Raw genomic sequence first — 14840 nt, forward strand, 5'->3', positions numbered from 1 at the left:
AGCCTTTCTCCAGTCACCAGGTACCTCTACCAACTTCCATTACCTCTTGAAGAGGTTAGGAAGAGGCCTCGCAATTACATTTCCAGTTTCCAGTTCCTTTGGCACCACCGGAGGCATCTGGTCCCACTGAATTGTGTATGACCAGGTGGCTTAAGTGATCCCTAACTCTGTCTTCCCCTATGGACGGGCACCGCTTCACTCCCACAGACTCTGCTAGGAGGCGCAAGGACCTTGGAAGCCTTGAAGGGCAAGTCTTACCAGTACAAACTGATGCAAAAAGGGCATTGAATACCTCAGTCCCTTTTCACTACATTCTCTCCCCACTGAGCAATGGGCCCATATTCTCCTTAGCCAGCCTTTTGCTGCAGATATACTTATGGAAACCTTCCTTTTGCCTTTCATCTCCATTCCCTCCCTTTCCAGCTCAGCTTTGGACCTCCTAACTTTCCTAAATCACAGCCTGCTAAGCAGTCTCCAGTCTCTCATGTCTGAGCTTACTCGAGCCTTAAGTCTTTCAACGTCTGTAAGCATCAACTGATATTTCTGCCTCTAACTTCCCTGGTATATGAAACAACTAAACAAGTCTATAGTAAGAAGTGGGACCTCACAGTTCTATCGGTCACATGTCAACATGCCCAATAGCTTGAGGACAATCTCTCCTAAAGTCCAAACTGTCAGGGCTGTGATCTTACAGCTGAACATTTGATGATATAAATTAATTGATCAGCACTTCCGTAGACTATGTCAGGCTTCCAAGTCTAATTTACTTTATCTAGCCTAAAAAATACATGGGTCTAAAGAAATTAATATCTTTATTACTTTACACACAGTTTCTTCACTGCTCCTGAGAGTCTCCATTACAGCGACAAAGATCTTTTCATTTGCTACAATAAATATTCTGCCTTCCAAATCAAAAGCACTCTACAACTGCATGCTTTATTTCCTATGCGCTGCACCAGCTTTAACAAGTGTTAATATCCAAAATGTCTGTTCTGCCCCTGAAAAATTTCCATTCCATTAAAATCATCTTTCCAGATGATTTTATCCTAAATAACTTTTGTTAAAGTGTTCTCACTTGAATATTCCATCAGGCAGGAATTAAATAACCTGCTATCCCTTATCTGGGAGATACACAATTATGAAGTATATAGCTTACTCCCAAAAGCTAAGACAATAAGTGTAACAACAATTTAAGGAAAGGAAATAAAAAACCCACACCCACAAATTCCCCAAAACACCACATAAAAATATCACAGCTTCTGCAGATGTTTGCAAATGGCAACATTTAAGACCCAACAGATAAAGATGGTTTCTCTCAGTAAGACATAACTACTGTTTTTCAGCAGCTCAAACAAATGGAAAGATGGACTCTTAAAAGATAGGCTAAAAAACAAAACACTTCAATTTAAACTCTAATTATTCTCTCAGACTTGTTATTTTTACTTTCTCCTCCCAAATATTTGGTTGTAACACTTCTAAGAAACAGATACTCATTTATGTCTTTTTGCTCCAGTACATTAGCAAGACACTTGAAAAACATGAACGGTGCTATTACACATTGCATTATCATTGAAATACAGCTCTTGTTCTTGACAAGAAAGAGCACAGAGAGAACAGCAGCACAGAGAATCACTAGTTTCCCTGTCTGGCCACTGTGAAAGACAAAGTAATGGGAAAATGGAAAAATGAAAAAGAATAAGCAAGAAGCAACTGCACAAGAGCACGTTATTCTGATCTTCTCTCTGCACCTCCAACAAACCTGCAGCCAAAGGACAGGTTGGGACCACTTAAAAACAATCAGGAAGGATGAACCTAAATACAAGCAAACAAAAATATCTGAGATGGTCTTGTATTTTTCAGGGCTTCATAAAAACTGATTTGTAATGTAATAAACTTTTAGGGCTTAAAAGCTACCGTCAGCATCCTCAAAGACATCCAACTGACTAAATACTTATTTTGAATCTGAATATAAAACCTTTGGGGAAAGGTAATTACAGAGGCATTTGCTGACCCTTCTCTGCTGAGCAATAGTATGCTGCTTCCAAAAAAGAAAAAGCCCAGCAATAACAAGCCTCCACAAAATGTACCTAGTTGTTTCTAAATGCAGAATTTTGACAGTTGGAACTAATATTACAGGATTACTTAATTAAGAAGAGGTAAAATCTAACAAGGTGTAATACCTAAAAGATAAAGTACCCTGGTTTGAGCTGGGAATAAGCTACAAATGTCTAACAAGTTAATTAACTAATTCAACAGACTACTGAGGAGCATGACAAGTTCTCCATCATTTGGAGTCCTCAAATTAGAAGAAGCAGGAAAATGTTAGTTTCCCATAATTCCCTAAAGAAGAAGTTAAAGTGAAATTTATGGACTCTGCTGTTAAAAGAAATCATTTGCAATTACAGCAGCTGATCACAATAGCCCTTTTCAGCCTCAAAAATTAAGCACAATAAAATAATGACATTCATATCAAAATGTTTATATTATTACACGAGTTAATTCACACTTCACTCACAGAAAGTTTCCCAACTGTCCTGGCTGGAAGGAGAGATGATATAAAAACAACCATTTCCCAGGCAACAGAAAAAAGTGAAAGTTGACAGTTTCAGATCAGTTTTTCTCACTTCTACCAAAAAGCGGTCAATAGCCTGTTACATACAGTGGCTTACTAGGGCAACATAATAAAAAGGAAAGAACAAGTTAGTCTAAGACTGTGAACAAAGGGAAAGAACCAGAGGAGAAACAAATGGGAAAAAATGCACAGAAGAGAGTATTTTGCAATCTCTTTTCACACAAAATTAACTGACACTTACCTGAAAATCCTCTTTTATAGCTTGTAGGTTATATGCAAAGAACTTCTGATAATGTTGGAAGAGCAGAGTCAATAGAATCGAGATGGCACTTGGGACTAATAACAGACTCTTTGACAAAGGTGCTTTATCTTAAAGACAGAAAACAAAGCATATGCCATTTTAGAGAAAAACTCTCACATTTTAAAAGTGACACATTTAGACAAGTAATTAGAACATAACAGCAGCAGCATCACCTAGTTTGTTTTTGTTTTTTTTTTATAATCTCAAGAACTTCCCTTCCAAATACATAAGAAAAACGTACCACTGAAGAAAGTCTTTGACAGCTGAATATTAATCAGATATTTTGTCATCAACATTCTCTCATGGAATTAATTTTCTGGCTATAATTAAACCTAAGTTCTCTGTACCTATGGAGGTCATGGCCTCCTGCATGCAAATCTAAGACTCCACAAGGATTCGGGGGGGACGACATACTTTTTTGCTAGCGAAATATACATGCAAATCTAGTCAAAACAAATATCTTCCTGTCCTTTGCTTCAGGGATTATGATTAGCTTCTTTTGGAATCTGTGAATTAGGAACCAGCTGAATAAACGTCCAGATAGCTTGCTTACTTTTCACCATACTCAGATCCACCATTCACAAAAACATGTCTAAGTTAGTTTACCATGACATGCATCTTCTTTCCATTCAGTCATTACAATTATTACAGAAGAAATTAATAAAATTGGGAAGTTTGTGAAATCAGAATGTGTCTCCTAATAGCATGACTTTCAAACAGGGCACTCAGAAGAAAGCAAGCAAGGAAGCTAAAAACTGTCAGGTGGAATATCCAGCACAATATACCCAACAACTTGTCCCAAGCTGCACTGGTGTAGTTGCTGCAACAGAATGGAAAGTCTTGCCCAACAACTGAAGCCAATGCAGAAGCTCTGAAACATTATTTTATGACTTTTCTCCCCTTTATGCATGCAACTTTAATCACATTTTACTTCCTTCCCAAACATCCCAGCTATAGCATGGGACGCACTGACTTACAGACAACTGCTCTTTTGCAGTATAGTATCATAAAATTATTTTTAGATAACAAAAGGAGTGACATGACTAATTTACAAATATTAATGGGAAGTAAAGCATAGGAGCACAGGAAAAACAGCTGCATAAAAAGCAGTGCAACAAAGCAAACATGTAGTATGCATCCAGATAAACTGACCATCATAAACGATCCAGTCAACAACATCTCCTGCACATTAGAAGAATGAATTGCTGGAAAAGGAATACGCTAATAGGCACCAAAGCCGAGATTTTATCATGGCACAACCCCACTGCCATCAAAAATATGGTAGTGGCTTGTGTAATTTAAGCATGACCCTTGCCCAAGTATTAACCAATGACATTAAAAAGAGCATTCAGAGAAGTGTTAGCCAGTCTCAGTTCACATCACCTTGAAGTTTTCACCTCAAAGTCATGAGTCTTCTGACGTTCACCCATATTGCATTAGTAAAGACAATGTCTTTTCCTATGTGCATTGTACCATAAATTTGTACTTAAAACTATTCTTGCAGTTCCCAACCATATCTCTGAGTTTATTTTAATGGAGTAGAGAAAATGAGTCTATAAATAACGATCAATGCCTTTGAAGAACTGTCCTTTCTTGTATAGATATTAGGTAGTAACTTGGAATCACACAAGTTGATATTACTCTGCTACCCGTAGGCCTTAGTTTTACCATTAGTGTGATATATCATGAGGGCAGCAAGCCTTGTTGCGTCTTTTTTTAATGTAAGAAAACTATCCTCCCTTCAATTTAAGCTCTTTGCCTGGATTTTTGCTCCCCCAAAATAAACTCTATGCTCTTTAGCTATCCACTATTTTAATTATTCACTCTGATTTAGTTTGATGCCTTTAAAAAAATCTGCAGCCATGACAGTAGTGTCGAACCCTTGGCGGCCGGGGGTGGGGGGGGTGGGGGGGTGAATGACCAGAGCTGTCTGAAAGTTACTGTGCACACAGTACACGCGCACATCCACTTGAAATCTCAGCCAAAGCTCCTTTAGGTTTTAGCAGCAGAACATCATTTACCTGAATACTGCTGAACTGTATCATGCTTTGCATTAGCAAAAACTTGCATTATTGCAACACCGTGATTGTTGTTGCAAGTACGTAGTCTTCACATGCAGTATTAAGTCTTCTTTATTGAAAACCTGTATCCTGGACTAACATAAAAGAAAACCTATGCCCTTAAAATAGCTGTAATAGAAACAACAAACGTGACCGTGAAGGCAACAACAGATTAGCAAATTTAGTAATACTGGGGCTCAAATCTCAAAAGTCAAACTTAGCAAACTACTCAGCTTAATTGTTCTGACACTCAGTGTTAACTACTCCATTTAAAAAATTTTCCTATTTAATCCTGCATTAGTCAATAGCCGAAAGACACTCACCTGGCCCAGCATTCCTCCCTCTTCCTAAATTATGTAAGTGGTAAAAAAGTAATAAGAACGTAAAGATAAAAAAATCCTGCACTAAAATCACCTCATTGTAAGCTGCATGTCATACAGGAAACCCAAAACATTAAAATTAATATTAAAAAGTCAGTTTTATAACCATGATACAACTGATAATCAGAAGTAAAGCCTAAAATAGAATAGGGCTAGTCACCACAGTAGATATTTTTGAAATGAAGTTTGATAAAACTTGCCATCTTTCTATTAAATACATTTACATTATTTCAAGAGTTTAAACAAACTTTATAGGAACTCATTAATCCTATGACAATCTGCCCTTAAGGATGAAGTTACTGCAAAAAAAGTGACAACCAAAATATTAGATTTCTCACTGTGACTATATATTTCTATACAGGTTTTATATTTGTCTTTAGATTTTACTGTAATTTCCATATCATTAGATCATTCTTATTTTACAGATAATACATAAAGTACGTTATTATAAATTGATTCCTAATTTGAATGTTTTCAAAAATATCTAACCAATAAAACCCCATCTATTTTCTCTATAAGGTGTAAACACATGCGTTCTTAATAAGATCCTCTTTTTAGCTTTCAGCTTAGACACTTTAAATCTTGTTACAGAGGAAGCATGTATTTTATTTTTTAAGTACGTCACTAAGTGAAAAACCACAAAAGCAACTAACCCATTAATGTGACAGGCAGCCACAGGGAACATCACATCAATAACGGAAACTTCTACTCGCAAAGTTCTCAAAACGTCACCATGGTTAATAAGACTATTCTTGTCCAGTAAACTGAAGAAAGATAAATCCTTCCAGCTAAACAACCTGTACATCTCCTGAAATGTTTTACCAAGTGATTCAGTGTACAGGGCAGTAGTTTGCTTTACCGTTCAACAGCACGTAGGTCCTTATCAAGGACTGCTGAGGTCACCAGTAAAGGAGCTATTCTCCTCTGCTATGGAATGCCATCAGTCTCAACCAGTAAGACCAAAAATGACTAATATCAGCGATTGAACAATTATGCTTTTGACATCCATGTCAAATTCCTTACTTAATATGTACAGATAAAGTTTAAAACCCAAAATTCTAGCCTACAACACTATATGGGATGGAAATCTGAATTACCAATCTATCTGGGTACCAGTGACTACAGTCGGCGTTCACACAGACATGCGCATTGAGAAAAAACACAATGCATCTCTGCCATGTACAGAAAGTAGAATGAAAGAATAAACTCTCATTTTCACACTGAAGAGCTAAGATACATGAAAAATTATCCTCAAAGACCATGCAATACATTTGCACCCCCAAAGTGCCTCTGAAGTGACAATTCTTTCAAACACCAAACAATAATAATATTGTTGCCACAACTCATATAGAGATCTCATCTAAGTGAATAGAATAATTTTGTAATAAGCAGCAAAACACGTTAATGCTATGATGAAGATGCAAACAACTAGCTTTCATCACAGATCACTGTTTCCACCTGGGGCACTGGAGAACTTCTCCCCCAGACTATCCTCATAACCTCACAGGCAAGCGCCCTAATCTTTGTCCTACCACTGTGCAATGTGAGACTGATCCTAGAACAGGATATGAATCAGAAAACAACGGTAGATCTTCACATTCCACTCCTGTACTCATTTACAAATCCCATGAATTCCCTCGTTCCACAACCTACCACTCTTTTGGCTGCCAGTACCACTTTCAAGGTGTAGAAAGCTCGTTACAAAACGGATGTCTGTCACAAGCAGAGGCAGAGGCTTGTGGCCCAACAGCACATGTAGTTGCAGCTTCAGAACCTACGACTGCATTAATGAGAAGAATGTGGAAGCTGTAGCAGCAGCAACAGCTACAGTTTCTGAAATAATTTTGTGATGCCTGGCAGTTCAGCACTCACAGGCGAGCCAATACAGCCAGTGGAATGACAAAGCTGACTGCAACACTAACCTATTGTTTCAGAAGGGCTTTTCAGGGAACAGCTTCACCCCTTGGACTGCTATTTGACTTGTGAGAGAATTCTCCACTGCAGATGCCAGCCGATAAGCAGTGGCTGCAGCACCTTAAATCACCTCAGGACAATTTCCTGGGGATCCCAGCTGAGCTTATACCAGAGCCACAGAGGAAACATGCCAGTGTGAGAGCCTTCTTTTCCCTCCCACTGTCATCTGTTTACTTCCCAAACCCAGCTGCTATGAGACAAACACACCACTTTCATACACGCAAATTAAGTGCTGGGGGCTACAACGGGGTGAAATATGCAGGAACCTATTAAAGGCGATACACACTATCTGCTAATGTTTAAGCAATAACACATGCCCATCTAGATACACCCTACTCCCCAAATGCACCGACGGAATGCGTATATTTGGTTGTTTTGTTTGTCCTGCATTAAGCTTCCATGTAGATACTTATCTACTGTATTCCAAAGCCTGGCCGAGAACCTGCAGCAGGTTCACTAACCTAAAGTAGCATTTCAAAACGGTTAGTTTTCAGAAGCTCTTGCCTATTTTTAACTCCCATTGCAAGTTTACCAGCACATCAAACAGATATAGCGTTAACAGCATGAGCATTTCCTCTCGTATGCTTGGAAATCTTGCTTATCCTTTACTGCAATGTTTCATGAAACCCTCTGTCAGATATTCAAATCTGAAAAGAACTTTTAAGTATTTCCTAGACACTAAAGTGTGCTTTTGGGTGGCTTAACCAATTAGATCTGAGGAGTAACGCTTGTCTTTGATTACAGCTATGCACTGACTTTTGAACAGTCACAGAGTAAGTCAGAGCATGCCATCAAGGATTACAAGAGATACGGACACATGTAACACTGTTTGAGGAAGCCTGAAGATGCTAGAAGATTGTGCCCCTACTGTGAGGATAGAACTTAACTATATAAGAACCTGCATGGAGGAAAGTGCTTCCGTTATGCCCTATTTATTAAGGGAGAAGAGCACATACATTTATTATCAGGAGAGAGGGATTCCATACAGTAAGCTGTGAGGTTTGTTAAGTATGCCTCATGCTTTTCTCAGTTCAGAACACTGTTTACCAGGGCACATGGATATTAAAGGCTACGCATGTCTTCTCAGAATATTGTGAATTTTGACCAACGTGTACATCTTGAGCTTTTTATAAGTTAGTGTCTGCTTTGCACAGTTTCCTTGCTTTTATCAATATCAGACTACATTTTAACCCTAAAAATTATGATCTATGTTACCACCTCCCCATATGAGAAACCTGAAAGGTAGTTCTTTTTCTGAATTTTTACAGCTCCTTGCATGCCTAGAGAGAATACAGTTCTTTCCAAAGAAGTAGCACCACATTCTCATATAATGCTTTATTAGAGCATTTTTATAATTGAAATTCCATTTTATCTCTCCAGGAAAGACAAAGACAGTTCGTTGTGCCATCAATGCTGTTTGGCAATGTTCTATTGCCTTTTATACGGACAATAGTCTGGAATTTAGACCATGCCTCCACTTGTGTTCTGGTAGAAAGATTTCACAGACTGAAACCTTTGAGATCATGCATGGTTTCAGGACTTTTGTTAATAAACTGACAGGAAAAGGATTTCATAGGAATTCAGAAAAAAAGAAATATAAGATTTCCCTAAGTGGTCTTATTTTGTTTGGTTCTTGCATTCACAGGTACTGATCAGTAAGAGCAGCTCTACAGAAGCTCAGCAAACTGCTCAGTAAACATAAATCTACCTTAAAGCAATAACCTAGGATGTATTTTCTTTTTCAGTTTCATACAACTGGAAGTTGTCAGTAGAGTACCAGAGGCACTCACAAATTCAGCAAGTTTGAGGAGTAAATTGGCTTGATCCAGAGAACAAGAAAAGGTAAAAAGAAAAAAAAAAAAAAGAAAGGAGCATTTTGCCAATTGTGCCCAGCAGTCCTCATGTGAGCACAAGAGATGAATACCACATAAGGAAGGAGAAAAAAAAACTCAAAGAAAAGTTCCCACACATCAACACAAATAGATGACCGTTGCATATTTTTCCGTATTGAACAAAGACTTTTATGTAATGCAAAAAGGCTTGCTGTTCTCTTCATCTGGGACATAAAGTTAAATTTTCAGATTTATGTCATGTTATCTCTGACTTAACACTTTATATGATACGAACGCACGTCATCTGTTCTTAAACAGTATGTTCTACCAGAACATTCATTCATCAGAAAAACCCTCAGATAAAGTGCCAAGCAGTCTGCAATCCTCTTAAAAATATGCCACCAATTTGCACTGAATTCTTAAGACAGCATCAATTTGAAACATCAGTATTTCTTCTTCCTCCAATTCAAAGGCAGCATAAATATTTATGTGACAATTTCATACGGAGTCAGGAAAGCATAGTAACAGAAATGATATCCATAGTATCAGAAATGATACCACACAAACTATTATTAAATTATTTAACTGTTTTTTTTAATCTACCTTCATAATTAAACTTTGGAAAGGTTTACAGTATTACAGCTAAGCACAGATGAATTTTCACTCCTTATTCACGGCAAGTCATATACCATTCCAGTGGTCCTGAAGCAGAGGTTAAACTAACCACCACCAGGATCGGTAGACTTTGAGAAAAAAGCAGCAGTAAAAGTTTCCCTTTGCAAAAAATTTTTTCCTTGTACCAGCCCAAGACAAGAAACATACACAAATTCCACTTCTGATTGAGATTCAATGAAAGAACACTATTACATCAAATTAAAACAAAACCACATAATAGACACACTATATAACCTTAGTTTTAAATGTAAATCTTTCTACGGAAAACAAAAGGAAACACACATTGAAGAACTATATTTTGCATGAAAATCCCAATTCAACCCTGCTGGAAAGTGCAATGCACTATTCAAAGCACCAGAAGTCTCCACTTCAAAAGGAGGGAAAAAAAACCCCACAAACAACAAATTAGAGCTATGCCACCCATATAGTGGATCAATGAAATACTCCACAACCCAGGTAAGAATGACTCAATAAGCAGTTTGAACTGGAAATTATTTAAGGGTTGACTGGTGATTTTCAGGATTTGGTCAATACAGCATAAGTATTTTTCTGTTCTTTACTTCCTTTAAAAAACAGATGCAATACCAACTGACCTGGGAAAACACTTAAGTTACACAGCTGCCACAAAATATTATATATGGCTAAATCCACGTAGCATCCAAGAAGATGACCAGGAGATTGACAGGGTATTCTCAGAGACTGTGCAGCTCCAGGAGTCCCCAGCCCCCACTGCAGCGGCGATGTCGGAGGGCTCTGTACCATGTGTAACGGTACATCGTAACGCTGTTGAAGAAGGCTGGAAGCTAGCGACCTCTCGTAGAAGGAGAAAGGCTCTTGCTCCTCCTCAAGACTTACCCTTGAAGAACAAGTTTAGCACCCTCCAGGCTGAGGAGGAGCTGGGCATGGCTTCAAGGGAGGCAACTGGCTTGACAGACCCTGTGCTGTGCGGGAACACCTGGAAGAAGCGGCGAGTGATTGTTGTGGGTGACTCCCTGCTGCAGAGGACAGAGGCACCTATCTACCGACCTGACCTCTTGTCTAGAGAGGTTTGCTGCCTGCCAGGGGCTCGAATAAGAGATGTCATGGAAAGACTGCCAAGGCTTGTCCACACATCTGACTACTACCCTCTGCTGCTCTTCCATGTGGGCGCTAATGACACAAAAGGCAAATTGGAAACCATCAAACAGGACTTCAGAGCTCTGGGAATGGTGGTGAAGGGTCTGGGAGCCCAGGTCGTTTTCTCCTCAATCTTGGCTGTGAGGGGGAAGGACGGGAGGAGCAGTAGACCAATTTTCCAAGTTAACAACTGGCTGCGCCACTGCTGTTGGCAGCAGGGCTTTGGTTTCTGTGACCATGGGACCCTGTTTGAAGATCAACAGCTGATGGGGAGAGATGGGATCCACCTTACCAAGCGGGGCAGGCGCGTCTTTGCCAACAGATCGGCCAGCCTCGTAAGGAGGGCTTTAAACTAGGAAAGATGGGGGAAGGGGAACGGTATAGTGGCAGGAGAGTCTGTAAAACACTGCTCAAGTCAGGATGCCTCCAGCGGGTGCATGCAGCCAGGGGAGACAGCGTGGAACATGGCTATGGAAGATCCTCTTGCACCTCTCCTGGGAAGCTTGCATGCTTGACTGGCTCTCTGAAATGCCTGTACACCAATGCACGCAGCATGGAGAATAAACAGGAAGAGTTAGAGATCTGTGTGCGGTCGCAGGGCCATGATCTCATTGCAGTGACAGAGACATGGTGGGATAGTTCACATGACTGGGATGCTGTCATGGATGGCTACGTGCTTTTTAGGAAAGACAGGCCAGGAAGGCGAGGTGGTGGAGTTGCCCTTTATGTGAGGGAGCAACTAGAATGTGTGGAACTGTGCCTAGGGGTGGATGAAGAGCAAGTGGAGAGCCTATGGATAAAGGATTAAAGGGCAGGCTAACATGGGTGACACTGTTGTGGGGGTTTACTGCAGGCCACCTGATCAGGAGGAAGTCATCGATGAGGCCTTCTACAGACAGCTGGAAGTAGCCTCACGATCACAGGCCCTGGTTCTCCTGGGAGACTTCAACCACCCTGACCTCTGCTGGGAAGACAGCACAGCTAGGCACAAACAAAGAGGTTCCTGCAGAGCACTGATGATAACTTCTTGACCCAGGTGGTGGAGACGCCAACGAGGAGAGGTGCAATGCTAGACCTTGTACTAACGAACACAGAAGGTCTAGTTGGAGAGGTGAAGGTTGGGGGCAGCCTCGGCTGCAGTGACCATGAGATGGTGGAGTTCAGGATCCTACGAGGAGGGAGCAGGGCAATGAGTAGGATCGCAACGCTGGACTTGAGGAGAGCTGACTTTGGCCTCTTCGGGGAGCTACTTAGGGGAATCTCGTGGGGTAGGGCCCTAGAAGGAAGAGGGGTCCAAGAAAGCTGGTTAATATTCAAGCATCACCTCCTCCAGGCTCAAGATGGGTGCATCCCTCTGAGCAAGAAATCCAGCAAAGCAGGCAGGAGAGCTGCATGGATGAGCAAGGAACTCCTGGCAAAACTCCAACAGAAGAAGGAAGTACACAGAATGTGGAAAAGGGGACAGGCCACTTGGGAGGAATACAGGGACGTTGTCAGAGTGTGCAGGGATGCGACAAGGAAGGCTAAGGCCCAGCTGGAACTAAATCTGGCAAGGGACGTCAAGGACAACAAGAAGGGCTTCTTCAAATACATCAATAGCAAAAGGAAGACTAGGGAAGACGTCGGCCCGCTGCTGAATGGGGCGGGTGCCCTGATAACAAAGGATACAGAGAAGGCAGAGTTATTGAATGCCGCCTTTGCTTCAGTCATCACTGCTAAGGCCAGCCCTGGGGAATTCCAGACCCTGGGGACAAGAGAGGAAGTCTGGAGAAAGGAAGACTCTCCCTTGGTGGAGGAGGATCAGGTTAGAGATCTTTTGTCCAAACTTGACATCCATAAATCCATGGGCCCCGACGGGATGCACCCGCGAGTGCTGAGGGAGCTGGCGGATGTTACTGCTAGGCCACTGTCCATCATCTTGGAAAGGTCCTGGAGATCAGGAGAGGTGCCTGAGGCCTGGAAGAAAGCCAATGTCACGCCAGTCTTCAAAAAGGGCAAGAAGGAGGAGCCAGGGAACTACAGGCCTGTCAGCCTCCCCTCCATGCCTGGCAAGGTGATGGAACAGCTCCTCCTGGAGGTCCTCACTAAGCATCTGGAGGACAAGAAGGAGATCAGGAGTAGTCAGCATGGATTCACCAAAGGGAAATCATGCTTGACCAATCTGATAGCCTTCCGTGATGGAATGACTGGCTGGGTGGATGAGGGCAGAGCAGTGGATGTTGTCTCCCTGGCCTTCAGCAAGGCTTTTGACACTGTCTGCCATCACATCCTCGTAGGTAAACTCAGGAAGTGTGGGTGGGATGAGTGGACGGTGAGGTGGCTTGAGAACTGGCTGGACGGCCGAGCTCAGAGGGTTGTGGTGAATGGCGCAGAGTCAAGTTGGAGGCCTGTAGCTAGCGGTGTCCCGCAGGGGTCAGTCCTGGCTCCACTCTTGTTCAATGTATTCATCCGTGACCTGGAGGAAGGGACAGAGTGCACCCTCAGCAAGTTTGCTGATGATACTAGACTGGGGGGAGTGGCTGACACACCAGAAGACTGTGCTGCCCTTCAGAGGGACCTGGACAGGCCGGAGAGCTGGGCGGAGAGGAACCTCCTGAAGGTCAACAAAGGCAAGGGCAGGGTCCTGCACCTGGGGAGGAATAATCCCATGCAGCAGGACAGGCTGGGGGTTGACCTGTTGGAAAGCAGCTCTGCAGAGAAGTAGCTGGCAGTCCTGGTGGACAACAAGTTAAGCATGAGCCAGCAATGTGCCCTGGTGGCCAAGAAGGCCAACGGTCTCCTGGGGTGCATGAGGCAGAGTGTTGCCAGCAGGTGGAGGGAGGTGATCCTGCCCCTCTCCTCAGCCCTGGGCAGGTCTCACCTGGAGTACTGTGTCCAATTCTGGGCTCCCCAGGACAAGAGAGACATGGAGCTCCTGGAGAGAGTCCAGCGGAGGGCTACCAAGATGATGAGGGGACTGGAGCATCTCTCCTCTGAAGAAAGACTGCGAGAGCTGGGCCTGTTCAGCCTGGAGAAGAGAAGACTGAGAGGTGATCTGATCAACGTGTATAAGTATCTGAAGGAGGGGTGTCGAGAGGATGAGGCCAGTCTCTTCTCCGTGGTGCCCAGCAACAGGACAAGAAGCAACAGGCACAAACCGAACCACAGGCAGCTCCATCTGAACGTGAGGAAAAACTTCTTCCCTGTGAGGGTGACTGAGCACTGGAAGAGGCTGCCCAGAGGGGTAGTGGAGTCTCCTTCGCTGGAGATATTCAAAACCCACCTGGATGTGATCCTGGGCAATATGCTCTAGAGGTCCCTGCTTGAGCAGGGGGGTTGGACTAGATGACCTCCAGAAGTCCCTTCCAACCGCAACCATTCTGTGATTCTGTAAATGAAATAGTCTGGCTCATGAAAGTGACTCTGGCTGGCCTAGAAATAGGGAACAGACAGAGAAAGGAGAGACAGGTATGTTCAGACTGCCATTTCACATCTTACTTTGGTGGCTGATCATTGTGATGCTTGCAAGTGAATACAGTAGTAAGTGTTTGAAAAACTGTTCCTGCAGTGATACACTTACAAACTTAATGCCAAAGCTGAGAGCTGAATGATGTTAGTACATACACTTAACATCACAAGAGGAATCTATGCTACACTCCTGGTCAAGGTCCTGCATCCCTCAAGATCAAAGGATTTCAGTCTTGCAGAGGAAATACATTTGGCAGGAAGAAAGTCAATAAGAAAAAAAACTATGATGTTTTAAATCCATTTTTAAAAGATGCTGATATGAGTGTAACCTAACTGGTTACCTACACAACTGTTCTTTAAAAAGCTGCTGGCTTTAGCCTAAGAGCCTTGAGCCTACTTCACAGAGTAAAGAGTCACAAACTATAAAAGTGAGGAGCTACTGAAAAGAGAAAGTCTTTTTTTTTTTTTTAAGGAACACTTGAA

The 14840-nt window shown here is 42.0% G+C and overlaps 2 protein-coding genes across 6 annotated transcripts in view; one reads left to right on the forward strand and one right to left on the reverse strand.

Moving 5' to 3' along the window:
* UBAC2 (UBA domain containing 2) overlaps positions 1 to 14840 on the reverse strand; it is a 110840-nt gene that overhangs the window by 89612 nt on the left and 6388 nt on the right. For all 5 annotated transcript variants that reach the window (XM_068928346.1, XM_068928353.1, XM_068928369.1 and 2 more), the window contains one exon: positions 2814 to 2941. In XM_068928346.1, coding sequence (XP_068784447.1) covers positions 2814 to 2941 — 128 coding nt within the window. The remainder of the gene's footprint in view (positions 1 to 2813; positions 2942 to 14840) is intronic.
* On the forward strand, positions 9112 to 12415 carry LOC138064693 (uncharacterized). The gene is made up of 2 exons (XM_068928451.1): positions 9112 to 9129; positions 10371 to 12415. The coding sequence occupies exon 2, from the start codon at positions 10535 to 10537 to the stop codon at positions 11264 to 11266; it is 732 nt and encodes a 243-aa protein (XP_068784552.1). The 5' UTR covers positions 9112 to 9129; positions 10371 to 10534; the 3' UTR covers positions 11267 to 12415.

This window comes from Struthio camelus, chromosome 1 (genome assembly GCF_040807025.1).
Source record: "Struthio camelus isolate bStrCam1 chromosome 1, bStrCam1.hap1, whole genome shotgun sequence".
In the NCBI taxonomy this organism is placed as follows: domain Eukaryota; kingdom Metazoa; phylum Chordata; class Aves; order Struthioniformes; family Struthionidae; genus Struthio; species Struthio camelus.

Coding starts and splice junctions, on each gene's coding strand:
- LOC138064693 (XM_068928451.1), top strand. CDS start 10,535: ATGTCGGAGGGCTCTGTACCATGTGTAACGGTACATCGTAACGCTGTT.